This window comes from Rhea pennata, chromosome 11 (assembly GCF_028389875.1).
Source record: "Rhea pennata isolate bPtePen1 chromosome 11, bPtePen1.pri, whole genome shotgun sequence".
Taxonomy (NCBI): Eukaryota; Metazoa; Chordata; class Aves; order Rheiformes; family Rheidae; genus Rhea; species Rhea pennata.
The window spans coordinates 5,172,287-5,197,821 of NC_084673.1; the positions used below are offsets into that span (position 1 = coordinate 5,172,287).

A 25,535-nucleotide genomic window follows, 5' to 3' on the forward strand; every position below is an offset into this window, starting at 1 on the left:
GTCTCTCTCTCTCTCTCTATATATATATATCTATATATACACACACAAAACACACATGTGCACATGCACGCACATACATCAAGGGCAATTAGCATTTCTAAGAAGGGCTAGCACCCACACATAACAACACTGCACAGCTTTAAGGTTTGTATACGTTTAATCGTACTGCCAAGGCTCCGGCAGTGTAGTATAATCCTAGAACAAATCAGGCCTGTTCGATGACACCATGAGGATCTCACCCCACTGGAAAGACCTAGGCACATGAGCTTTAGACTAGCTTAGTAACACAATTCTTCTTTGGGAATAGACTGGTGGGATAGAGAAGTTTTAAGACCAAAATTCAGACTCCTTCAGTTGGGCAAATGACTCAAAGTTGAACCCATAAGTAAGGCCTATGCCACAGTCTATCCTTCTGCATTTTTTCCCCACAGCTGAGATACTCAATTACAGCCTACATTTGTAAATAAAGCTCCAGGGAGTAAGACCATGCCATGAAAGGCATTGCTCCGACTTGCAGGGCAGCATCATTGCAGCCTCTATGTGCTACCTAAAAAGCAAAATAACCCACAAGGAGGGCCCATAGGAGAGAAAACACCCCTGCAACCCCACAGAAGCTGCAGCACGGAAACTTTAACTGCATTACTTCTGCCACTGCATAATCCCAGAAAAACTAGCTTATTTCAGACTGCTCCAACTCAGACACTGGATAGTTTCAACATGGTATAGAATATTACCTCGCACTAATTACAGGATCATATTACATGTCCAACAACTACTATAATTAAGTCTTAGTGATACACCCCACTCAATTTCTCATCCCACCTCTTTCTTCCATACTTTTTGGCATGCTTTGGATAAAGAATAACACTTAACAGCACTTCAGTATCACCCCCCCTTTGGGGGGGGGGGAAGAGAGAAAGGGAAGAAGGGAAAAAAAACACTATTTCTTTGCAGAATTGAGGACAATGACCTTCATGAGCGCAGAATAAACAAAAAATTTGTTTCAGGTGAATAACGCAGTCATACCACTACACTGCTCACACACTCATCTGTACAAACACATTACAGGATTACTGCTAATAACCATAACTTTGCAATACCACAAATTCATGCGCTGCTCCCCAAAACAGGGGTTGATCTTGCACAGAGCCTACCCGCACGCAGAAGGAGTTTTTGCGGAAGGAAAAGCTGCAGTATCAGTCCCTCAGAGCACACCAGTTTCGCTACCTCAAAGGCAGAAGCTGCTCCTTACAAAAGCACGCATCTCGCCTTTGAGCTCAGAACTGCGTCTACAGCGACTGCCTGCCGCGAAAGGAAAAGACTCTCCTCCTCGAAGCACAACCGCACGCGAGAGCCTCAACCAAACGCTAACAGGTCCCTTACTTTCTTCTCGCCTCACCTTGCAATCGCTTCATGATCTATAGGGGAATATTTTGCTCCCTGAGCAGACGAGCTGTCCGGCCATGGCTCCACAATGATTCAGCAAGGGGGTGGCTCCCCGGCGAAGGCACACCTACCGAGAACTGTCACACCAGCAGGGCTGGGTGAAAATGGGAGAAGTTGCTCTATCTATCATGGCTGCACTTTCCAAAATGCGTAGCCCTGGCCTGATAGGGTCGGGGGGCGGGGGGAGGGGGGGGGGGAAGAGGATGGGGGTGTAAGTCTGCAGACACATGGAAATAATTCATGGAAATATCTAGAGCTTTTAACTATGGCACAAGTGAATGATGGGGGGGGGAGAGAATAAAAAATAAAAAAAGCCAGACACTTGCAGAGCCACCGTCAACTTCGCCAGGCTGTGTTCTTTGTTTCTAGGCAGACTCCAGTGCAGTGGCAAGAACGAACAAATGCGCATGTCTTAGTAACAGTCCAAAAAAAAAAAAGGAAAAAAATCCCCCTCCTCTCAAGCCCCCTCTCTCATTACAGTAGTAATAGGAGACTCCATCAAATAGTTTGTACTGTTTTTACAGAAGTGAAAGTCTGTTTCAATTCTGCTCTAAACACAGATTTTGCTAATCTGTGAGGTTTTAACAGGGCAGACAGTGCCTGGAACACTTTTAACAACAGAGATGACTGCAAAAAAATAGGTTTTTTTTAAATTAAAGAATAGTAATAAAGAGAAGCGATGCATTATAATGAGATAACAAACAACCTTTTGCAGACACTTTTTAAAAATCTGTTTTAGCGGCTACACATAAACGAGAAGAAAGAAACAGACAGGCAGCAATCCGTAATAACCAGCCATTCAAACAGACAAAGAAGCAATGCACTGGAAAATAAAATAAAACAGAACATACAAAGAGCTACTGTACCAGCAACACAATTCTCCTGGACAAAACTTTACCGATCGCTCAAAACCCCACAAACAGGAACGAGGTGAACGCCGGCTGCCGAGAAACTACTATAAACTTTCGCCGCCCCCCCCAAAAAACAAATAATAAAAAAAATAATAATTAATAGTAATTCGAGAGAGCCCGAACGACACTCGGCACCTCCCGCACGGCGACCACGAGGTATCAAGCCGGTGCGGCGAAAGCCGGGGTGGGGTGGGAGGGAAGCACCCGCGGGGGCGCCTGGGCCGGTCCCCCACGCGTGGCGATGGCCCCCACGGGGTGAGGGGGGGCGGTTCCCCCCCCTCCGGGCGGCGACATTTTAGGGAGGGGGAAGGTGAAGCAGCTCGGTCCCCCCCCTCTCCTCACCCCACCCCACGGGCGGGGGCGAAGCGGCGCCGGTGCCCCGAGCGGGCCGCCCCCACCCCGCTCCCGGCCTCACCTTGGCGGCAGCGGCGCTAGCAGGCAGCGGGCGGCCGCGCGGTGCCACACGCCGGCGGCGCGGGGCGAGCCTCGGGGGCCGGGTTAGCGCGGGGGCCGGCTGCGCGCCGCCATTTTAACGCCTCCCTCCGTCCCTCCCGCCCTCCCTGCGGCCGCCGCCGCCGCCGGCCACGCGCGGCGTGGAAATGCCCGTCAGCGGCGGCACCCTTCTCCCCTCCCAACCGCCCCCGCCGCCCCCACCCGCCCCCCGCCGCGGGCACCCCCCTCCCGCCGCCGTTACATTTACGCAGCGGCTCCGCGTCGCCGTGGCGGAGCTAGAAGGGCCGCCGCAGCCGTGGCCCCGCCGCCCCCCCGCCGCCCGGCGCACATGGTACGTTCCGCTCGGCTCCGCGCCCCGCCGCCGCCGCGCCGCCCGGCTGCTGCCATGGCAACCGGCCGGCCCGGCCCCGCCCGCGCCCCCCGCGCCCACCTGCGAGGCGGCGCGGCTCGGCGCGGCCCGGCGCGGCCCGGCTCGGCGCGGTCCCCGGCGCGGCGGCGCAGGGCCCGCGCGCTCCGAGCTGCCTGCGCTCTTCCTGCCCCCCGCCGGCCCTTCCTCCTCCTGGCGACTTCTCCCGCGGCGGCGGCGGCGGCGGGGTTATCGCGTCAGGCGCTTCGCTCCCGCGGCCTCCCCTCCTCCTCCTCCTCCTCCTCTTCCTCCTCGTCCGCCCGCGCCGAAACAGCGCGACGGCGCCTCAGCCTCGACGGCGGTCCGGGCCGCAGCGCCAGCACCTGCCCTGCGCGGGGACCCGGGCCACTGTCACGTCCCCCCGCTGAGAGTCCATGTCCCCTCGGTCCCCAAAGCCACCATCACATCCCCCCACCTTGTCCCCTCGGTCCCCAAAGCCATCATCACACCCCCTTGCTGAGGGACTGCATTCCCCTGCCCCCAAAGCTACTGTTATGCCCCCACGCTGCATGCCCTCTGTCCCCAAAGCCACCATCGTGCTTCCCCACCAAGGGTCTGCAGCTCCTCCATCCCCAAAGCCACCGTCTCATCTCCCCACTGCTGCTCCTCCACCCCCAAAGCCACCACCTGATCCCCCGCTGCGTCCCCTCTGTCTCCAAAGCCTCTGTTGCGGCCCCCCACTGAAGGATTGCCTCCCAGCTGTCCCCAGGCTCACCATCACATCCCCCCACTGCTTCTCTTCCACCCCCAAAGCTGCCATCCCGTCCCTCGCTGCATCACCTGCGTCCCTAAAGCTGCTATTGCGTCGTCGTCGTGTCCCCCCCCCACTGAGGGGCTGTATCCCCTCCATCCCCAAAGCCACCACCTCATCTCTCTGCTGACGGGTGGCCTTCCCCCCGACCCCCAAAGCCACCGTCACATGCATCCCCCACACCCTCCCTCTGCCGAGGGGTTGCGTCCCTTCCAGCCTTGGACGCCCTTACCTCAGTCGTGGCCCAGCTCTTCCTCGCTGCAGTGCTCATTTTCGCTCCTATTTTGCAACAGAAAATTGCATACGCCAGGACAGTCGCAAGGGAAAATAGGCTCAATGTAAAGCAGATGAGAGCGTAAATCACAAAGCCATCGTACATGTTCTGCATACTGCAAATGAGGAGCTAATTTCCTACTAGACGTCTTCAGGATGTTTCAAGTCAGTCTTCTCCAATGTGGCCCTTAAAAACACTACAGAGAGTTCAACTACAAGCAGCCCCAGTAATTTCTGACTTTAGCCTGTAATTCTCACAGATACAGATATCTTTAATTATGCATTTTGTTAGGTAGAGCTGCAAACAATCAGCAAATACCAACTATTGGATTGCTGAAGAAAATAGTCAATTGCAGGTTTTTTGACCGGCATTTTGCAGGGATCAGCGACATAGATTTGCTGTGTTTTGTCAAGTGTGAGCTCAAACAAGCTAAAAGAAGTAGACGAGGGTTGTTTGTTGCACGCAGAGCGGCCCTCCCTGAAAGCGGCATTAATGGAAATGTCCATAATAAAAACACTGGTGTTCATGGTCTAGGCAGCGAACTGGGAGCCCTAATTTCTGTGCCCTGTTCTGACAATGACGTCCTCTGTGACCAAGAGCAGACCACTTAACCTCTCTCCTTAGTTACCCCCACACTGATTCATAGCTGAAATCAATTAGTTAATGTTTGCAAAGTCAGTTGAAGATGAAAAAGCATTACATACTGCTAATAAAACTATAATGATCCCACTGTTAAACATTAAACACACAATGATGTGTAAAAAAATCACATTTATGGAAAATTCCTCTTGCTGCAAGGACAAAGGATTAGCTTTTAAAAAAGGAAGGACGATCTCAAGTTTACATCACAAGATTGTGTCTCAGGGGTGCAGCTTCTGTTTATATCTGCTGCTGAGTAGCTGTGTGGCCATGGGCATATAACGTGGGCCAGGAGTTTCTCAAGTGGCTGGTGATTTGGAGGCACCCATGTGAGACAAAAAGGCAAGTCAATCCCATTAGCCAAAATCACCAGTGACTTTTGGAAGATGGAGTCTGATCATTTTGTGCCTCAATTTCTGCTTCTGCTAAATGGGATGAAAATAGCCATGTAGGTGGCACATTGCACATGCAGGCAGGCGGCATCCAGTAGCCCTTGCCTGTTTGGCCCAGAGCAAGGACTCACGTGGATCCAGGACACAGTAACGACCCTGTGGGCAGCCAGTCCTGTCCCCTCCCAGCCCCAGTGCCCGGGGCAGCTGCTCCAGCCAAAATGCTGAGTGCTGTGACCAGCAGAAACCTGGTAGCATGGGCAGTTTTATTTTTACGTGCCTCAGCACAGTACAATCTAGTCAAATAGTAGTGAAAATCGCTGCTTTGTATTCACAGGCAAGATAATACAGGGGAGAGCAAACCCTGGCCACACGGTCGTTAAAGGCAAGGAGCAGTGCAGCGCACAAGACACTCAGGCAAGAAGAGCAAAAGGAACACAAATGCTCACACAGGATGTTTTAGGAGATCTTTCTCAGCAATGAGTCCAAGTTTAGATGTAAAACCAGTAGCTATGCCACTGGTAGGGGTCCTGCTTCAGTATGAAGAACAATCCGTGTCTGATGTTCTGACCTACGGGCAAGACAGAGGCAAAGACCCAGGAAAATCAAATTTGTCTGTACCTTTGGGCCTGCACAGAGCGCGAGATGCGCGGTGATGAGAGGCACTGGTGTTTCTGGCAGGGCAGCAGCAGTGGGTGGGGATTTACACAACAGACGCTCCAGACAGCTTAGAATTTGGCACGACGATCTCAGAGAGGAGAAGTCCTCTCCAAAAAGAGCAGTCCTTTGATGAGAGAGCCTTCATTTCATTAATCAAACTGCCCTTTGCAAGGAACTTCCCTGAGCTGCAACCTCCCATTGCATCTTCCTCCTGCAATCTGATGCTGCCGTGCTTTTATGGTGATCAGCTGTTGACTGCAGAAAAGCTGAATCATGAAACAGAGGTTATAAACAAGGTTATGGCTAACAAAGGAAATTAATCCCACATCATGCAGAAGTTGGAGCAGGGGACTGTCAGCTAGGGCTCTCGGGTCTCACTCCTGCCCAACACGCTCCGTGACCTGACGTGAATTATCATCTCTGCAACCTTTAATTTACCTGCTTAGAAAATGGAAGGAGTAACAGACTCCGTTGTGCTTTCTTTGTACAACAAAGCCCCTGGTGCAGCAGTAAAGCAATGCTGGGAGCCTCACAGTGCCAGGGGCTGGTTTTCACGATGGCTCAGCACCTTGCAGATCCATTTTCAGCCACACAAAATGATTACCCAGCACGCGGTATTTCAAAAATGTTTGTAGACATTTGGAAGGCAGAGCGAGATTATCCAATCTGATTACCCTCTCCCGTATTTCACAGATTCTTACATTTCAGTTCCCCCATGGAGCCCAGTAACTTGTGTTTCATTTTACTCACTGAAAACCCTAAATATACAAGTTTTGTAGCCCAGAGTCTCACATTACATCCTTCAGGCACCGGAGTGCTGCAGGGTGCTTGTTGTAGACACCCAGCCCTGGAGGAGGGAAGAAAAGTCTGGTGCACCTACAGCTAACTGGGAAACTTCCTGACTATTGCCTTTCTTCTCTCTCTCACTCTCTTTCTCAAGAAATTAAACTCTTCACAGGAGAGCATATTTCACTTTCACTAGAAAAGATTTCTCAGCTCCGGGGAGCAGGGGACTCGCACGGGGCTCTCCGGGCTTTCAGGCACGCCCCACAGAGTGAGGACAACCCCATGTACAGATCCTTGTGAACCTCTTTTCTATGCTCCTGCCAAATGCCCTGGTTAACAAACTGTTCTGGGTGTGTCGCCACCTTTATATAGGTAACTATTAAGGTAAATACTTAAGAACTCTGACTTTTTTGAAAATGTTTTGTAAATATAAATAAATAAATGTACGCATGCATATATTTTTGAAAACTTTAAGAGACTAGAAAACTTCCTGCCTTATTTTGCTTACAGCTCTGCTAGGGTTCTTCATTGCCTAAGAGGCTCACCTTTCTCACTCAAATTTTCTTCCAGCTCGATAATGATTGCCACCTAGAAAATACCAACTGAGAAACAAGGCAGTGATGTATTGCCCCCAGAGTGGGTTCTGCTCCTGTTGGCCACTCATCAGTGCAATCTACTGGCCCATCTTTACCCGCCTGCTCTAGAAGCAGACAACAGTCCTAAATAGGCTGGGGACTCACGCCTGTATTTTGTCACAGGTCCACTGTGTCTGGGCACGTCCAGCGTGGTCATGAGAAGTGAAGCAGAAGCGACCTTGCAAGCCAGCTCCTCTTGCAGGTGCCCACAAGGACTCGTGGCTGCGTGCCAGCACATACGACAACCATCTCCACACGCTGGTTGTGGGGTATGGATGCTACGAGACAGTGTTAATTAGTGTGCAAGACACTTCTGCGGTCTGTAGATGAAAGGTGATTTGCAGCTGCAAATTATTGTTCTTCTTCATGTGAAGTCTGTTATTTTTCTGGTGGCCCTCATTTTGACTCATACCACGTCCCACATTTGGAGCAGGGCAGGCGGAGAGGCAGGCTCCTCTCCGCAGGCAGCTGTATAGCTGCTTTACATTTCCAGCTGGCTGCACGCTTTAGAAGTGTGTAATTTGGCCTGAGCATCCATTTGTGGCAGCCTGGCAGTGCCTGTTCTCAGCTACCTTGGTTTGGGACTTGCACAAAACTGCAGCACTTTTGCAAGTTGCTTACCTGGTGGTTTTACAGGGATATTCTAGGTATTCAAGGCTGAATACACAACTTCTTGTGTACTCAACTCTTTGCAAAGGCAGATGACCAGCTAGGTAAACCTTAAATCCTATAGCAGAGAGAAGAAACAGGAGTATTCAGGGCCTCTGGCTGCCCCAAAGGAGGGAAGGAAAGAAAACGGTTCCAGCAAAACTGAGAGGACCAGGCAGAGGCCACTAAATCTACAGCTTTTAATTAGTACCCCAAAACCTCCCAGACAGGGATTGCAAGGCAGGAGAGGTTTGTGCACGTGTCAGCCATCTGGAAGGAAGGGGCATTAGTGCACCTCTGTGGATGTGGATAGTGGCAGTAGCAACTAGATCCAATGTCCTTTACTCTTACAGCAGAAAGTAACATGGTACAAGATAGTTGTAACGATGGAGGAAAAAATATCCCTCCTACTCCGCGCTGCACAGGGCAGCCAAAGACACGTGCACGGGCGGTGGCAGGACAGGTGGCCCAGGCTGGGCACAGCCACCTGGCCACGGGGGAAATCAGCATCTGCAAGTACTGTGAGCCAGAGAAGTCCTAGCATGAAGCGTGATTTGCCTTCCCCAAGCATCACTGTAGGGCTCTCCAGCTGAGAAGTAAGTGATCACTCGCACAAGACAGTGTGAACAAGTCAGAGATTTTTACTGTCAGATGGGATCCTTCAGAGTCTTTAAAGCAAACCTCCTGCCCAGCCCACACCCCGAGGTCCTCCTCTCCCCCCTGCCCCAGGGGACATCTAAGCTGCAGCAGATCTCAAACCCCATCAGGTGATGCAATTCCTCAAAATCCTCGTGTACCATCAAATGAAGAGGACTGGAAGGAGCCTCCGGCCCCGTCTCGCCCCTCTTTCCACCCCCGACCTCCAGCGGGACCGGCTCTACATAACCATTCCCGACAGCTGTTTGTCTAAGCAGTTAGCGGGCCAGGGGTGTAATTACCCTCACCGTTGACAGAATATGCGTGCTCTATTTCCAGCTTTGGCTTGCTCCCAGCAAACCCATTTGGGTCCTGTTTTCAGAGCGCCGCGAGCCCGTGCCCACGGCGCAGCTGCCACCAGCCGTGCGGAAAGCCACCGCAGCGGGGACCCGCTGCATCCGTCCCCCGGGATCGCAGGCTGCCAACGCGCGCCGTCCCCGGCATCTCCTGGGGGCCGCCCGTGGCAACAGCCGCGCTCCCGTCCCGCAGCAGCGCTGCTGCCGTGCCCAGGGACCCCCCCCCCGGTCCGTGGCGTGAGCACAGCTGCGTGCCGGGCAGGGGCACCGCTGCGGAGCGGCACCGCGGAGACGAAACGAATATGCATGCAGGAAGAGATGCTATTTCGTTCATGGGCCTCTTAATGGTGGTACCGGGAGGGAGAACTAAGGCTGCCGTCCTCCTCGGGGTGAGACTCACCTGTGCACCCGCAGGGGCAGCGGGACCCAGGGCTCCTCCACGCCGCGGCGGGCACGTTGCGAGGGAGCCGTTGCTTGGGGAGATTGCCGTGGAGCACACCAGGCGAAAGGTAGATTGTAGGCAAAACATCTTCCAACTGATTTCTTGTCTTGCCTAGTCTAACGCCAACAAAAATCTCCCACAGCTTTGGGGTCACACGCTATGGGAAGAACCAGGGAGTAATACCCATCCCGGCTGCAGCAAGCCATGGGGAAAACACAGCCAGAAAGTGGCAGTAGAAGAGGATCCATCTTTGCAACCCATCATAAAGTCCTGCTGCTGTCTCCTGCCTGGCTTAAACTACTGCCTGTACTAACTATGGGAAATACTGCAAATATCTTGGCAAGACCTAACCCTGCTTGGGCTGATGCTGAATACTAGTCTTACACGCGTTAACTAAAGTAAGCAGACACTTGGGCTATGAGCAGAGTTTAGAAAATAAAATTTTGCATAAACAGTCTGCACATCAGGATCATTTTGATGGATTCAACAGGATAAACACTGATGAAGTACTAGAAGTTTTATTGTTAGCAGTTGAATTTTGGTAAATATCAGTTTTTAATCACCACAAATGATGATACTGAACTGTCACACCCCAAGCCGAGGTTATTCTTCACTTCTTCTGGGAGGTGGGGATGGGTTTCTGGGCTTGCTTCCTTTTTTGAAATAACTGCTGCAGCAAAGAGATACTAAATGGTGGAAAAAACACACAATCTCGCGTCTTGGTGACACTGACAGATGTGACGGTGCGGGCTGTTCGTGACGTGGTGATTTTTTATTAATAACTCTGCACTGCAGAGAAGAGACGTCCGGGTGCGTGGGGAGCGCAGCTTTGCTCTTCGGACGCGCGGAAGAAGTAACGCGGGGCGGGAGGCAGAAGCGGCGGAGGGCAACGAGGCCGCGCGGGAGAGGGCAGCGGCTCCGCGCAGCGCAGCGAGACGCCGAGCACCGGCTATTATCTGAACGGGCTCCCGGTTAATTTGTGGGGAACAGATAGCAAAAAAAAAGGATTGGGGAGTTTTTCACTGCTGACCGACGAGGCGGGATACCCGGGGCAAGGGACGGGGCGCTCGGCCCGCCAGCGAGCCCATACAGGTGGCTGGGCTCAGCCACGGAGGCGCACGGGACCCCGCCGCTGTCCGAGCCACGTCGCCACGCTGCCACGGGGAGGGAAACCCAACTTGAAAGGGCCAGGAGGCAGCAGGGGCAGGAGTTTCCTTCCCAGGGCTGGCTGCTCTGCACTCTCTGTCGTCCGCTTAAGGAATAGTGAAACTTTTGGTGCTTTGGGTAAATTAAAGACGTTTGGTTTTGGTTCCATACGCCCTCTCCTTTTTTTTTTTTAATACCTGCAAGCCCCTCGGGTCTGTCAAACATGGGCATGCAGCACTGGCACTCATATAAATGCAGTGATTTACGCTTCTCTGGAAATGCACTGGCATTTCTGAAGAACCCCACCCAAGACCAGCAAACGCCGAGGCAGCAAGATGAGTCACTGCATTCTGGCACCCACTCGTCTCCCTCGACGGCCAGAGCCTGCAGCCGGCTTGGGCCGATGGCAGGGACGAGCCCCGGGTCCCCAGCGATGCTAGTGGACATCTCAGAAGCACCTGCTGCAACCCCCTGGTCTCAGGAGCGGTTCGGATGGGAAAACCAGGGGCACTGTGAGGCCAAATTGAGCTCTAATCGCTGGAGCTGTGTGCTGAACGAAGCAGCATGTTGACACAGCCACTGGCTCCAGCTGAGCCTAATAACCCGGCTTGAATTCACAAGCGTTGGAGTCACCGGGAGGCAGAGGAGAGCCCTGGAGGGTGGCCTACCTGGTGAGCCTTGGTGGGAGCCCTGGGCTTTGCTCTGCCCAGAGAGCAGCCTGTAGGGCAGCTGAGCCCGAGAAAGCTCTTAAAAAATCCAGTATTTGCAGCAGACGTATCAGTCCCCTAAGCCTCTAGCATGGAGAAGGAGCCTGAGCTAGAGAAATCAGTGCAGCCATTTGCAGGTGTGATTTAAAAGAAAAAAAAAAAAAAAAGGGAAAAGGAAAAGCGAAGGCGTTACCGCTCGGTTAAAATGGCCCCTGCCTACTCAGCTGCCTGCTCCCTCGCGTTAGCGCAGTCGTGTTTGACGACCTGTGCTAAACCCCGCTCCCTTTGACCGCCGCGCTGCCGTCAGCCGTGCGGAGCCGCCCGCGCGGGCCGGTTCTCGCCCGGCTCGCGAAGCGTCTCCGAGCGCTCGCGCGCGGCTCGGCAGCCCGCCGCAGCCCGCGCGCGCCCTGCCCCGAGGGCTCGCGGCAGCCCCGGGAGGCAGCGCCGGCAGGGCCGCCCGCCCGAGAGCCCTTCCCAGGCGCGCGGAGCTCCCCGCACCGTCCGCGGGCTGGGGTTTGCCCGGAGGAGCGTGTGCCGAGCTCCTACGGTTCATGAATTCCCGAAAGCGCACCAGCTGGGCCGGTCCTTCCCCGCTTTTTTTTTTTTCACGCGTTACCCATCCAATAGCTGCGGTAATAAAAAAAGGCAAAACAGAAAACACTGCTGTCTGTTTGTGCGTTATAAACTGGGAGAGCAGCTGCTGCTCCTAGGCGAAACAGGAAACGTCGGCACGGGAGCCACAAAAAGCGGCGCCTTCCCCTCCGACGGTCGCCGCCTCCGTTCGCGCGGCCCGGCTCCTGCCGGCCTCGCTGCCTTTGCTCCGGCAGAGCGAGCCGTGGCAACGGGCGCCGACACGCCGGGAGCGCCTCGGTCTCCCGGCGCTCGGTAGCAGCTTCAGAGAGCCTGAAACGCATCCAAGAGGGAGAAAAATCATTTCCCAATGGGGCCCAGGGCGCAGAGAAACTCTGCAGTGAACCCTGCCGTGCCTCCGGACGCGGCCGGCCCCGTCTCCCCGGGAGCCTTTCCTTGCGGATCAGAGCCCCGGCTCGGATACTTTGCCCAGCGTGCGTTTCGGTAAACGCTGGAATAATATCTCCGGCTTGGGTTTTGAAACCTCCGTGGGGCATCAGCAAAGTTGGATGCCAGGCTCAGCGGAGTCGGGATTTGGCTGACTCCTTCCTTCAAATAAGTCTCCGTTTTGTTCTCCGGTGTCACCGGTGCTGGCAAAATTGCGTGTTGGGGCTTCGCCGGAGGCTGACGGCTGCTCCGGGCTCGCGCCTGCGCCAGCCGTGCCGCGCAGCCTGCGCGCTCCCCCGCCGGCCTCGGATGCAGCGAAGGTTTCTCTAAAGCACCCAAACGCTGCCAAAACGCCGAGCGGTGGCTTCGCCCTCCCAGGCAGCTGCTGGGTTGCTGCATTGCCCGGTGACACGTTTTCTGAGGATTGCATCGTCACACCCGGGCCGTCCACAGCTGGGGACACCCAGAAAAGGCACGGGAGCAAAAGCAAATAAATAAATAGGAGCCCCCAGGCCCCGGGGCGCCCACGCTGCAAAGCAAGAACGCCTGAGGAGCAGGCGAAAACGGGGAGAAGGGAGCAACGTAGCCTGAACCGGGCGTCTCAGCCTGCTCAAAATGCAGCTTTTCGACGGGTTTTCTAGAGCTCCCTCTAGTGCGCACAGTCCCAAGCGTGTCCCAGTGCGCACATCGGACTGCGCCGGCCGGCCACGATCTGAAGTAGATTTATTACAACGGGCGCTTAAACTGTATTTCCCATGAAAACATTTGCTCTGGTAGAAATTCTGTTATTTCCCACAGAAAAACTGCTTTTGGGTCTGCACGACTGACTAGCTGTGTTTTCCATGCTCATGGAGTCTGTTTTCCCATGGTTTTGAACCAAAAATTAAAAGATCAGAAAGACTCTGCTGTAACAGCAGCTCTGGCCTATTTTTCACCTAGCACTTTTTCATTTATTCATATCTTCCTCAGGGACTAATCTACCTATTAGAATAATAAGGTTATTTTCTGAGTCTAATCTGAGAAAATAAATTAAGAAGTCCAAACCTTTCATTAGATCTCAGAGAGACAGAATTTCTCGGTCAAGGAGAGCCGAGACACTCAGGAGTATATGTCCAGCAAATAGCATTTATTAATTATGCATATTCATACACACAGGCGTGGATGGCAGGCAGCCTCCACAAGCGCCCTAGTAGACGGGTGCCTGCAAACTAATGTGTTAAGTAAATAGCTCTTTTATTGCCCTAAGTAGTCACGTAGAAAAGGAGCTCACATTTCCAAGTATCCGTGGAGCAAAATAATAGAAAAGCTATTAAAATCCAGAGAAAGATAGATTGCATTATATTGCCTAAATTAAAGCCTAAATTGGTATGGATGCAAACATAAGGGCTCCTACCGTCTTTCCCTCCTGAATACCAAGCAGGACTCGGCCAGCACATACAAATCCTTTCAATAAATGACCTTTTCTTTCTGCTTGCCGCGCCAGAGCCCGCCCAAGGCCGCCGATCCGGGGGCGATGCCCGGCGCCGCAGCCCACCGACGGCCTCGCAGCCGGGCATTTCACCCCCGCTCCACCCCCGAGCTGCCTCCCGCCCGCCCCGGGGCCTTTCCGACCCCGTGGAAAAAGGCGACTGGCTCAGCGCCCCGGGGCACCCAGCACCGCTGCAGACAGCTCTGCTGGCCCAAAGCCCGGTGCCACCTGGAAGATGCTTCCGAAGAGGCTTGTGCCGGAGCGACCCAGTCTGGACGAGCTGATAGGCCACGGGCGCCGCGTCCGACCCCTTCGGCAAGCGCGGCTCTTGCCGAAGGGCTGCAGCTGGAGAGGGCGAGAGCCCCCGTGCAGCCTGCGCCAGCCACTGATTGCCCTCGCCTAGAAAGTTGTGCGGGAACCACTAACGTGAAATTAATTTCTTTCATCTCCTTCCTCGGCAGCCTGCTTGAGCTGCTGCTTCTCCTGACGGTAATGATTCAATAATCCAAAAAACACCGTGCTTGCTTTGCAGTCCGAACAGCCGAGTGTACCGGCACAGAGATTTTATTTATCCTCTGGGAAAGGCTGCTCTGCAGCCACAGAAGGTGTCGCAGTGAGTCAACTTTGGAGCTTAATTTCAAATGTTGCCTCTGTAGCATTGCACTGGTGTTTCGTTTTCGGGCAGAAAAGCAGCCCAGACAAATGGGTTTGCCCAAGGGCGAGGGGCTGGGACGCAGTTCACTGCTTTAGCAAAGGACCGGGGGGACGGCGGAGCCCCGAGCCCCTTCTACCGCCGCTCGGCGTCTGCGCGGTACCGAGCCCCCGGCCCGGGCGGCCGCGTCCCATCCACCTCCCAAAGGGGAGGTTCTCCGGGGGGGGGGGGGGGGTGGAGAAACGCTGCTGCTCCTGGAGCGAGTTCGGCAAGTCGCATCCTGCACCAGAGCCACGTACGACGAGAGGAACTCCAGCGCCAAACTCCTCGGCCCTCGTTTCCCTCTAAAACGGGACCCCGGGTTTACAGCAAATCGATGCGCCGACCCCAGAGAGCGCTGCCCCTCCGCCCTGCAACGGGTGGAGGAGCGCGACCGGCTTTCACTAGTGGGGAGGGCCGCGAGAAGCGCGCCGCCTCGGAGAACCAGCGAAGGCATTTTTAAATCAATGATGTGCTGCTTGACCGGGAGCCAGGACGGCTCCCCGCAGCCGGCAGCACTGCCCTGGGAGGCAGCTAAAACCCCGCAGGTGGCACTTTGCACGCGCTGAGGCCGACGCAGGACTTTTTGCAACCGGGCCATTAAAAAAAAAAAAAAAAAGAAAGAAAAAGAAGAAAAAGAAAAGAAACGCATTGCAACCGTGCGAGCCGGCGGCGAGGTGAAGCGTGCACCGCGGCGCCTGAGTCGGCAGCGCCTCCGCGTCCTCCCGAAGGCGCCCGAGCGAGCCGGGCCAGCATTCGCCTCGCTCTGCCCTCTCGCCACGAACCCCTCGCCCGGCACGGATGGGGCCCCCTGCGCAGCTCTGCCCCCGCCATGCCAGACCGCCGTTTGTTTTCCTCCCTGTTTTTAGCATCAGAAAACATTTTTCTGTATTTCAGAAACCCGGTGCATGCTGCTTTCTATTTACAGTTCATCACTCCATAAGCACCTGTGATATTGTGATATACAAAAAAGCATTGCAGTGCTGTTAAACTTTGCACAGCATCAAGTTTGTTCCTCTAACTTTCCATTAAGTGAAATGCTGGCTTGCTTGAACTTTTTGCCTGTTTTCCTAAGGAAATGAGGCTACGCAGGCCTGACATCTGTCCATCCATCCATTTCTTAGCCCAGTCATCCTCAAAAAGTCATTTACGTTGAACAAGCTGCGACCGCCGTAGGTGAGGATGGGTGCTCGCAGCTGGCAGAGGACCCAGGGCAGCTCAGATAAATCAGCTGAGCAAGGGAAAGGCTGCAACAACGGCCAAAGCAATTAAATAAGCCAGAGAGTCCACACCAGAGAGGCCCTTATAAATGCTCCAATTGCAGGAAAAGCTTCAAATTGCAGCCCCCAAATTAATGGCAAGATATAAATCTTAAAAAAAAAAAAAAAAAAAAAAAAAAAAAACCTTAAAAAAAAAAGGTGTTGTTTCTTTTCCAGCCCGTAGGGAGAGCTTGTTTTCGAAAAGCACAACGTGCTCCTTAACTCAGGGACGGCAGCGCGCGGGGGCTGGAAGGAGCCCTCCGGCTCGCGGCTTCGGGGAGGAGCGGCGGCAGCTGGGGCGGCGGGTACCTTTTGCCCTCGGCCGCTCGCCGTCTCCCGCGGCTCGGCGGGAGGGTTTCCGCCGCGGCGTCGCTTGCAAACGCGCCACGGCAGCACTTCCGAGCGGGTGCGAAACGCCCCATCACAGATGCCCACTGCTGCTTGCTCTAGGGGGGCATGAGCCTGCTGCAAAGACGCATCGAAAAACAGTGTTTGCCGCTGCTCTCCCTTTCATCTTGTTGCAAGCAGCGCTCGGCGAAGGCGGCATCCGTGCCGGCGCGGGCTCCGCAGCGCCCCAGGCTCGCCCCGGCGTGGCTCGTTTATTTTTAACAGGAATCAAAACGTGAAAGGCAGAAGTGGCATCTGCAAAACCCGAGCCGCGGGCAGGCGCTGCCGCCGCGGGGGCCCTGCCCTGGCGCGGGATCGGCTGCAACCGCCGAGGCTGCTGCAGCCACTCAGACAGCTTTATTCATTAGTAATTAGGCAGGCAGTGTTTGGCATCTAGATTAATCCCACTTTTAATTACTTTGAAACTGTGCGAGATTTCCCAGGCATTAAAGATTATGTACGCGCTTGCTGATTCCCCTGCAATTATTCTAATGTAATGATGTCTATTAATGCGCTTGCTGTGCCCGGAGGGGCCTTTCCCAGGCCCCCCGCCGCGGAGCACACGGCTCTCGTGTGGTCCCGCAACGTGGAAACCTCTCCGCCTGCTTGTACGGCCCAGAATAACACTTTCCATATGTTCCTCCAAATATTAATACCATCGCAGAGCTGTTGCTATACGTAGCAGGCGCGCACACGCTGCAAAGCAAGAGAGAAGCACGATCCCAGTTTTGCTAAGAGGGAAACTGAGGCAGGGAGAAAGGAAATGAGTCGCCTGATGAAGAGGCAGTTGGAGCTGGGAATAACCCGGGGTTTTGGAAACCTTCCCCCGTGCGCAGCGCTGGCGGCACCAGCTCAGCACGGTGCCTCCGGCCCGGCCACGGGCCCCCATGAACTGTATCTGACCTGAAACGAGAGGTGTCGATCAGCTTGTGCATCGGTCAAACTCTGTGCAGGTTTTCTTTAAAGGAAGAAATGTTATTTCACGCCGTCCACGTCCACGGGCCGCCTGCCAGCCCCGGCTGCCGCAGCCAGCACCGGCCGCGCTCACATCTCTGGCTCGACCTTGGAGACAGCTCGCTGCTCGGGAGAGGTTTCCTAACGCGTGTTTAGTCTTTCCCGAACGCAGCGGAGGGTCCGAGACGACCCGAGCGCAGTCGTCCCAGCGGCAGCTCCTCCCCACGCGCGCTGAGCCCCTGCCTTGCCCTCTGCCCGGGGCACGGCGGGAGCGGGGGTCTCCCGCACCGGCCCGTGCGCTGCCGTTCGCGGGGCACGTGCTGTAACCGTGCGGAAAGCAAAGTCCCCGTCCAAATAATAACGGTAGCAAGAATAAACAACTTCTCCGGTTTATACAACCAGCTTTTCTGGTTGATTTTGGACATGATGCTTGTTGCATGCTTGCTTGCTTTTGCGTCTAATTTTTGGTTTAGCTTTTCTGTTTTTCAAGTGGAAAACTGAAGTCCTCTCCGCACAGCAGGACGCCCTGGACACTGGCTGCCAGGCCAGCGTCTTCCAGAGGCAGCTCTGGAGCAAGAGGAGTGGGGAGCACAGCAAAGGGAAAAAACCACATATACACACGCGTGCAGGAACAGTCTTACAGAGCTGCAGGGCGCCGGCAGCAATCTCGACAACCTGCAGAAAGCACAACTTGCTTTTCAGGAAAGGACCGCTCAGAAAAGCGGTCAAAACCTTCACAGCAGCTCCCGAAGCGGAGGGAGCGCGAAGGGGCCGTGCCCGAGACGGCGGGAGCCTGAACGCACTGCCGACGAACCATCGTTTCACGCTCACGGACTCGCCTGTCGGCAGCTATTTCATTCGCGCCACAGCTGTCCTCCGATCCCAACTGCGCAATTCCTGATGCCCGTGGTCAGGTAAAGGAATAATCACATAAAAATCAGAAGACTGTAGTTAAATTTTATTTATCAGTTCTATTGTTAAATTACACAATCAGAGTCAGTGGATCGGCTTGTAAATCTACACGGTAAGACAGCATCTACAGTGGGAACCAGTAGAATTGATATGATTCTGACAAAAACGGTATCCTTATATTCATACACCCCCTATATACAATAAACGGTATACGCAAAGAAAATGCAACTAGTCTCTGTAAACCATGCACACCACAGCATAAAAACAAAATGCACCTTCTGCAACAGGCCCTCCAGCCAGCTCACAGTCAAGTCCCGTTTACAGCAGTGCCTTTCAGTTTTAAGAGCGAGTTATTTTCCCCATAAAAACCAAAATACAATGGAGACATCATATTGGTAACCGCAGTTCTTGTTTCTTTTTTTTTAAAAAAATTTGCTGTACACGACGTTATTCTCTCTTCCACGCTGCTCACGCAGGGTATCGGTTTGCTGCCGGTTCGCTTTCCGCCTGCCCCCGGCAGGACCGCTGCCCACGCCGGCTGCAATGTGACCCCAGATGCAACACAACTTCTAGGTAACTTAGGCGTGGAGCCGTGAAGACGCACGTTTTAAAGCCTTCTTCCTCATTTTATGCCCCCTGCCGCCTCCTTTGTGTATAACGTTAGAGGCAAAAAGGAAATAGTGCAAGTGAGCCTTGTAAGCATCGCGTGTACCACCGGGGCCGAGATCGCCACTCGCGCCACGCTCGAGCGCGCCGCGGGCTGCAGCAAAACTCCTCGCCTCGCTCCATCTAGAACCGAAGCCTTGCAGAGGTTTTTTGCATAGAGATTTAAGCGCCCCCCTCGCACCCCCGTGGCGGGGTGGCGGGAGCCGGGGCGGCAGCTCCGCTCCGCTCCACGCACGCAGCTCCAGCGATGCCGGCTCTGGAGCTACGCCCCGCTCCCCCACGCAGCTCTCTCCTGCTGTATTACTATGGCTATGTTAACTGGATCCGTCACTTTTAAATCACCGCTAATCTGTCAGCGCTAAGAAGGGCTCAAGAGTGTAGCAAAAAAAGCCCTATTTTTCTATTGTGTAGTAAAGATTTACTGGAAGTAAATCGTAATTCAAGTGTAAAACTACTTCTCCTTCAATTGAGCAATTCTCTTCATAATATTGCTGGGACTAGAGAGTTTTATGACTTTTTAAAGACACTATACAAATATCCGCAACAAATTTCATCTAGTTTATATCACCAATTATTAAGGATTGATAAATTCAGCATTATGCATTCTAATGGGTAAGAAAGATGTAAAATCAGATACTGTCATAGAAGAATAATTTGGAAAAGGCTTTATGAAACATGAAGATGTGCTGTAACTTTTCCAGAATGGTTAAAATTATACTGCCCTGAAAAATTCTGGAAATAGCTTCTTTAACATTGGCATTCAGTTCAGAAAAGTATGTGTGGGTTTCTTTTCTTTAATATGAGATAGACCAAGCTTAAAACTCTAAACAGCAGTAGGTAGAAAAAGTTTAAAATTGTAAATATTTATATAACTAGACAAATTACTTCTATTCCTTTTAAAAGCCAATATTATACATAAAACTAGTCGGTATTTTTTCTAGACCTTTATTTTTCCCTTCATTGTCCATTCGTTAACTTGGTAAATATCATAAGCAGTTGGTGCCCTTTGAAAACAAATTATTAAAATAAAATTAAGACAAAATCAATGGGAAAAGGTTTTGCGCATATACTGTATTGTGAGACTATGTTAAATGCTCATTATTAGGAAATGAGTTTGTTTTCCAGATAGATTTCAGCAGAACATCATAAACATTTTCCAGCATCCCATTTTGTACTTGTAACTAATTAAAGTTTTTTTTTTTTAATAAACGTCCAAGCAACCATTTCCGACGAGCCTACTTGGCTCCTGTATTTCATAAATAATCCAACCAGCCTAAAAAGGACAATTTAATTACACACTAAGATTAAGTGTTCCACGTACAGTACAACATTTACTGCAAAGGCAACTGCAAAGGCAACATTTTAACCTCTTTTTGCTCCAAATATTTCAGAAGCATGATTTGTTTGGACTACTCTGTCATCTCGGATTTGCACGTTGGGTTGGGGCTCGCTTTGCTCGGTGTTCGGGGAGTCTCCTGCGAAGCCTTCAGCCCCGACTATCGCCGCCACCGCTCCACGTTCCCTATGTAGTCAGTGGTGGAGCTGTTCTCGCCCTGCTCCTTCAGGTGCGCCTGCTTGGCCCGCAGGATCTTGCGCTGCTCCTGGCGTTTCCGCCGCGCTTCCTGGTGCTCCTTCTGCCGCATGTACTGGTACCTCTGCAAAAAAAGGTCTTTTGCATAATCGTACAATTCCATGTCTAAAAAATTGAGGGCCTCGATGCGCTGCTGAGTCTGCCCGTCTATCTCCACGCTGGAGGCCCTTGTGCTATTGTACTGTGTGAATGGCGAGATGAAATTCATGTTAAAAGTTTTTTCAAAGAGATACTGAGTCTTCCTTTGAAACTCAGTAAGGCCAAAGAAAGCCATACGTTTCAGGTTCTCCTTTGCACTGTCTAGCAGAACCTTATTTCTTTGCTCCTCTGGCATGACGGACAAGTTGTAGCATCCCACCAGGCTGAGGTCGGAGAGCATGCGGACCTGGCGGTTATTGGCGAGATTGTAAGGGCAATCCATGAACTCCTTCAGGGAGCAGCCCGACCAGTCGTCCCCCGTGTAGCAGCTGGGCAGCTCCTCGGTGGTGGGAGACCTGCCGTCGCAGACGTGCAGGGACGCCTTCCACGTCGCCCCGCGCTGGACGTGCCGCCATTCGCTCAAGTAGCGGGATACGGGGTCACGCAAGATAGTGATGTAGTAGAAATTCCTGCAAAGGGGAGAGAAAGGCAGAGCGTTTAGCCACCTGTGTCCACAGCACAGAGCACAGTAACGTTCAAAATCAATAGAAACTTGGAGATGCACTTAAGAGCCTCAGAAACCCTCCTGGGAAGAGCTCCACAGTAAGTGTTCACCTGCCCAGGGTGAAGGATGATTGAACAAGCTCCCCACAGGACAGCGTAAAAGGGTTTTATCTCACTGTGCACGTACTCCTCTGCTTACTAGGTTTTGCCTCTACGGAGACTGCCAGGAACCCAACATTTCCCTCTGCCTTTGCTGCACGAGTGGCAACACGCTCCTGCTGGCTGCTTCTGCAGATGTTCTCCTATGACTGCAGGAGCGTTATCAAAGGGTCTCCCATGGTGCAGCCCCTAACCCAAGCGAGGTGCTGGCCAGGACTTGCTTTTTAGGCAGGCTGGGAAGTAGGAAACGTGACACAAAGAGCAAGCCCCACCGCCCCAGCACTGCTGAGGAGGCGCAAGGAGAGCCACGGTGCAGTTCCTCCGCCCACCGCTACCTGGTGCAGACAGAAATCCTCCCTTAGCAGCCCCGTTCTGAGGCTCTGCCCACAGAAGAGAAGGCAAAGGGGTCCCACCCGAAAGGGACATGCTGCGTACGACCAAGAGAGACAACGTTCTACCAAGCTGCATCGGAGAAAAATGAAAAAAAACACCCACATCAAGCAACGAGCTTTCTTGTTCGTTCTTGCTGTGCCTGGCGCTGCAGGTGACCCCCAGCTCCAGAAACAACAGCATACTGTTCTTGTCCTGAGCGGCAGCTCTAGCTCCAGCGCAGAACCACGTGTTACGTTTCTTGCACGAAAGACCTGGCCTGACAAGTCTGCGCGCTCTGCAAAGCGCTGCTCTTGCTGCCCTTCCTGCTGAGCGGTGGCCCTCAGCAGCGCAGCGCCGGCGAGGCACAGGCACCTCCTCTCTCCGGTCAGACACACGGGATGTTCCCAGAAGCCCCAACCTATCCGCACTGAAACAAGGATCTCAGGGAAGCCCATGCAGACTCCCTGTTCTATCGTCCTACTTTCACCTGACTCAGGATGCAAAGACGAGAGAGGGGAGATAGTGGAGATTCACTATCAGAGTGATAGCGATCTGCTTCAGCAAACAGAATTAAACTAGCTAATGAGCAAATTTCCCTGCTCTGGACCCCACTGCTCCAGGATGAGGCCGCAGAGGAGCACGTGCCGGGAGCCCGGAGCCGGCATCGCTGCGGGAGCCCCTCTGGGCCACGACCACCGTCTCCTGCGGTGGTGGCACCACGAAGGGGTACTCGGTTGCTCTCCAGAGTCGCAGTCCAGCCCTTGCTGCTCGGTGGCTCCTCCGGAAGAAAAGCCGCTAGATGTCACCGTTTCACAGAGAATCGTCTCCGGGTGCGCGCGGGAGGGAATCGGAGGCACCGAAAGGCTCCAGCAGCAGCAGCGCCGCGAGAGCAAACCTGGAGCTGCACCGTGGCTCTTCTCGATCAGAGCAGCCGGCCTCACAAATAGACAAGTAAATAGAGAGCAAAGCAAACTTGCAAACCCAACGGAAGGTAAGGAGCCCAGGAAAGGATCGGTGGCAGGGCACGGCGGCGCCTCGCTCGCCCTGGGGCTGCCGAAACGCCCGGGCTCCCGAGGGCTTCCACCACGACCTCGACGTGGCTTCTGTCAGCCAAAGCCGCCCCCTGGCAAGGACACGAAGGGTTTCCCTCTCGCTCGGCGACTAGTTTATCCGCAGGTCTGTGGCTACGCTGGAGAAGGCAACGTGCCCACGGGCTTTCCACGTGCGCTGCCACCCCAACCGGCCACGCGGCGAGCAGGCACGGACCTGTCCTGCCCGCAGGTTTGGTGCTGCAAGGACCAAGCGCGGCCGGACCCGCTCTCCAGGCTGGTCAGCGCTTCGGCGCGGCTGGGAGCAGAGCCGGGCGCGGAGGTGCTGCCGGCGAGGGCCGACCACACCGAACGCTCTGAGGTCATCACAGCAATCGATGGGAGTTAATGCAAGAAGGGAAACAAATCCTGAGCCAAGATCGATACAGCGAGCGTTTTATCATAGCTCAAATCCTTCAGCCTTTCTGCTCTTAGGTCACAGGCGGTGACAAAGAGCCACACTTGGCTGCCGCTGTAAAAACAAAAGAATGAATAAAACTTGTATGTTGGTGGAAGAAACTGTATCGTAATGGATCACTGTCATCCCTGGTGCCAATCTGGGCAGATAGCTCCATCAGCGCCTCTCATGGGAAAATGCCGCAGGCGAGGAAGATTACGTAAAAGATGCTGAATAAAACTGCAAGTTTGACTCTGCGCTGAGTGTGGAAGTGTCTGAGCTGCTCCCCAACCCTCTGCTCCGGAAACCAAGCAATCTGCAGGTGCCTGCTTCTGGGATGCTCCACACAGGTCCCATATCCCACCTGACCTGAGCACAGCTTCCTACAGCCAGGTTATTTTCTCCCCAAACACAGTTTGGTTTCAAGACATACAGAAAGCCACTTTGACAGCTGTTGGGCCTCATCACAGCTTTTTTTTTTTTTTTTTTTTTTTTCCTCTACATTTATCCCTATCTTCAATTTCCATTTTAAAATTCTACTGAAAAAGACAACCTCCCTTTCGGGAACACCAGCTTTTGGGTTAGCCCCAAGCCACTTTCATCTGAGACAGAAATCATGGCAGCTCCAGGAAAGCAGCCATGCTGCAGAGCATTTATCTGAACCGAGCTTCAAAAAGTCGCAAGAGCTTTAATGCATCATCAAGGCAGATCCGTGCCAGAGATGGACTCGGCCATTGCTGCCTCAGTCTTCTGCTGTAACTGGGAGGAAGACTCAAAGCTTTGCAATTATTTTTAGCTCTGTACATAACAGCTTGTTCTTTCTGCTACCTTGACAAGAGGGTGTTGAGCTCTTGCCCGCTCCTTGAAGCTTGCACTGCAGAGCCCGAGACAACATGTTTGCAGGTAGAGCACAAACCCCACTGCAGTGGCCTCCCTCCAATCTACAAAAAGCTGCACTCATCAGAAATACAGGTTTTAGGATAAGGTTTAACTGGATACCTATGAAGCAGAGAACAAAAGGAGCTTGCAGGCTGCCCAAGAAGTAGGTTGACCCTGGAGCCAGGAGGAATCAGAGATGGCGTGACAGTCATTTGCTCTTGATATCTCCCCGCGCACCACTATTCCCTTGAGGACAGCAGGGACAGCACAGTCTCATGATGGTGAGTTTGCTCCTTGTGCTACATCAACTGCTCTGCTTATCACATCACCTCAAGGTTAAAGCGAGATCATTTTTGGGAGCAGTGAAGTATTTGCACACGATCCATTACTGCAGAGGAGCTCAGAAAAGGTCAGAGGCTCAGTCCAGACAAACGCCCAGCCAACTGCCTGCACCGCAAAAGCTGGGCTGGGGGGACACAGCGCAGCAGGTTCCCAGCAATGCAGCTCGGCAGCCGTGCCACCGACTCTGGATTTGCATGCAACCCTGACACGATGGCTTTTTTGTGCTACTTTACAACAGTGAAAAAAAACACAGCACCGAAAGGCTCCACGCAACTGCTGGCCAGGCTCAGCGTGGGGGTCCGAGCGGCTAGGGTTTCCGCGAGGACCGCGCCGGCTTGGGCTCTGCGCCTCCGAGCCGCTGCAGGTCCAAATCCCTGCGGGTGCCCCGGCAGAGGGGTATCGATCCCTGCCGGGGGGGGGGGGGGGGCAGAGGGCCGCCGCGCTGCCTAATCGCTCAGGGCGGCAGAGGAAGGTGGGAGGTCAGACGCCGGCGGCTGCCGTGCCTCGGGCCGGGAAACCTGAGCCCGGCTTGATGGAGCTGTGAGCTAAGGAGCTGGAAGCTAAACATCTGCTAAACGCCTTGCCCATTAGCGGAGGGAATGGGCTGGGGGGCTGAGGGACCTTCTCCCATCTCCACCTAGAAACAAGGCTGGGGCAAGAAGGGCCCAGAGGGCAAGAGACCAACAGCTTTTGCACGAGGAGCATCCCAGCTGCCCGATCGGGCTGTGCCAGGGTCCGGAGGGCAGCGAAACCCAGGAACCACGGCTTCGGCACGCGCAGCCGAAGAAGCCGGGCTGTGATCCCCGGAGAGCAGCCTGGGGCAGCCCTGTTTTCCCAGCAAAACTCAGGCCAAGTTTTAACCTTGCTCAAGCACATCGGTTTGTATCTAGGTCAAGCTGATCGAGACGGCAAGCCTGGCCACAGCACCTTGGACACTGACGGGTACGTGCCAGGAATGGGAGGCAAATTCATGCAAGTGCCTCCACTTCTTTGGGAGAAGACAGGGGAGGAAAGGGCTGAAACCTACTCTGCATACGACACTGAGGAAATAAAAAAAAATCGTCTCATTGAGGATGCGTCAGCCGAAGCAATGCATAATCAGGAGCTCGTTTAGAAACCAGTCACCACATGAATTTTTTTTTTTTTTTTTAAAAAAAGCTAAGTATTTTGTTTTTCAAGACGGCAAGTTCCTCCCGGAGGAAGCCAGCCCTACGCGCAGCCCGGCCACGAGCTCCCGCCGCGCTGAAAAGCCGCCTCGGCCGCGCCACGCGCGGGCTCCTCTCCGGCCCCGAGCCGTTCGCGAAGGATTTCCGCCCTGAAGCTGGGTGAGCTCTTCACCCAGCCCGCCCAGGGAACAGCTTCCCGCAGAAGCAGGTCTTGCAAGCGCCGCGCAAGCCCGTCGCTGCCCGTTTTCCCAACGGCAGCC

The 25,535-nt window shown here is 53.7% G+C and overlaps 2 protein-coding genes across 10 annotated transcripts in view; both read right to left on the reverse strand.

Moving 5' to 3' along the window:
- MBNL3 (muscleblind like splicing regulator 3) overlaps positions 1–3,124 on the reverse strand; it is a 105,601-nt gene extending 102,477 nt beyond the window's left edge. For 2 of the 9 annotated variants that reach the window (XR_009959615.1, XM_062584983.1), the window contains exon 1: positions 1,400–1,557. The gene's annotated coding sequence lies outside the window, so the exon portion shown is untranslated. Of the gene's footprint in view, positions 1–1,399; positions 1,558–2,772; positions 2,832–3,051 lie in introns of those variants that run through there. The other 7 variants (XR_009959614.1, XM_062584980.1, XM_062584988.1 and 4 more) reach the window with 7 other exon arrangements.
- Positions 3,125–17,998: 14,874 nt separating this feature from the next.
- Positions 17,999–25,535, reverse strand: part of HS6ST2 (heparan sulfate 6-O-sulfotransferase 2) — a 132,288-nt gene continuing 124,751 nt past the window's right edge. Inside the window, exon 2 of the mRNA XM_062584509.1 lies at positions 17,999–20,838. Coding sequence (XP_062440493.1) covers positions 20,136–20,838 — 703 coding nt within the window. The 3' untranslated portion in view covers positions 17,999–20,135. The remainder of the gene's footprint in view (positions 20,839–25,535) is intronic.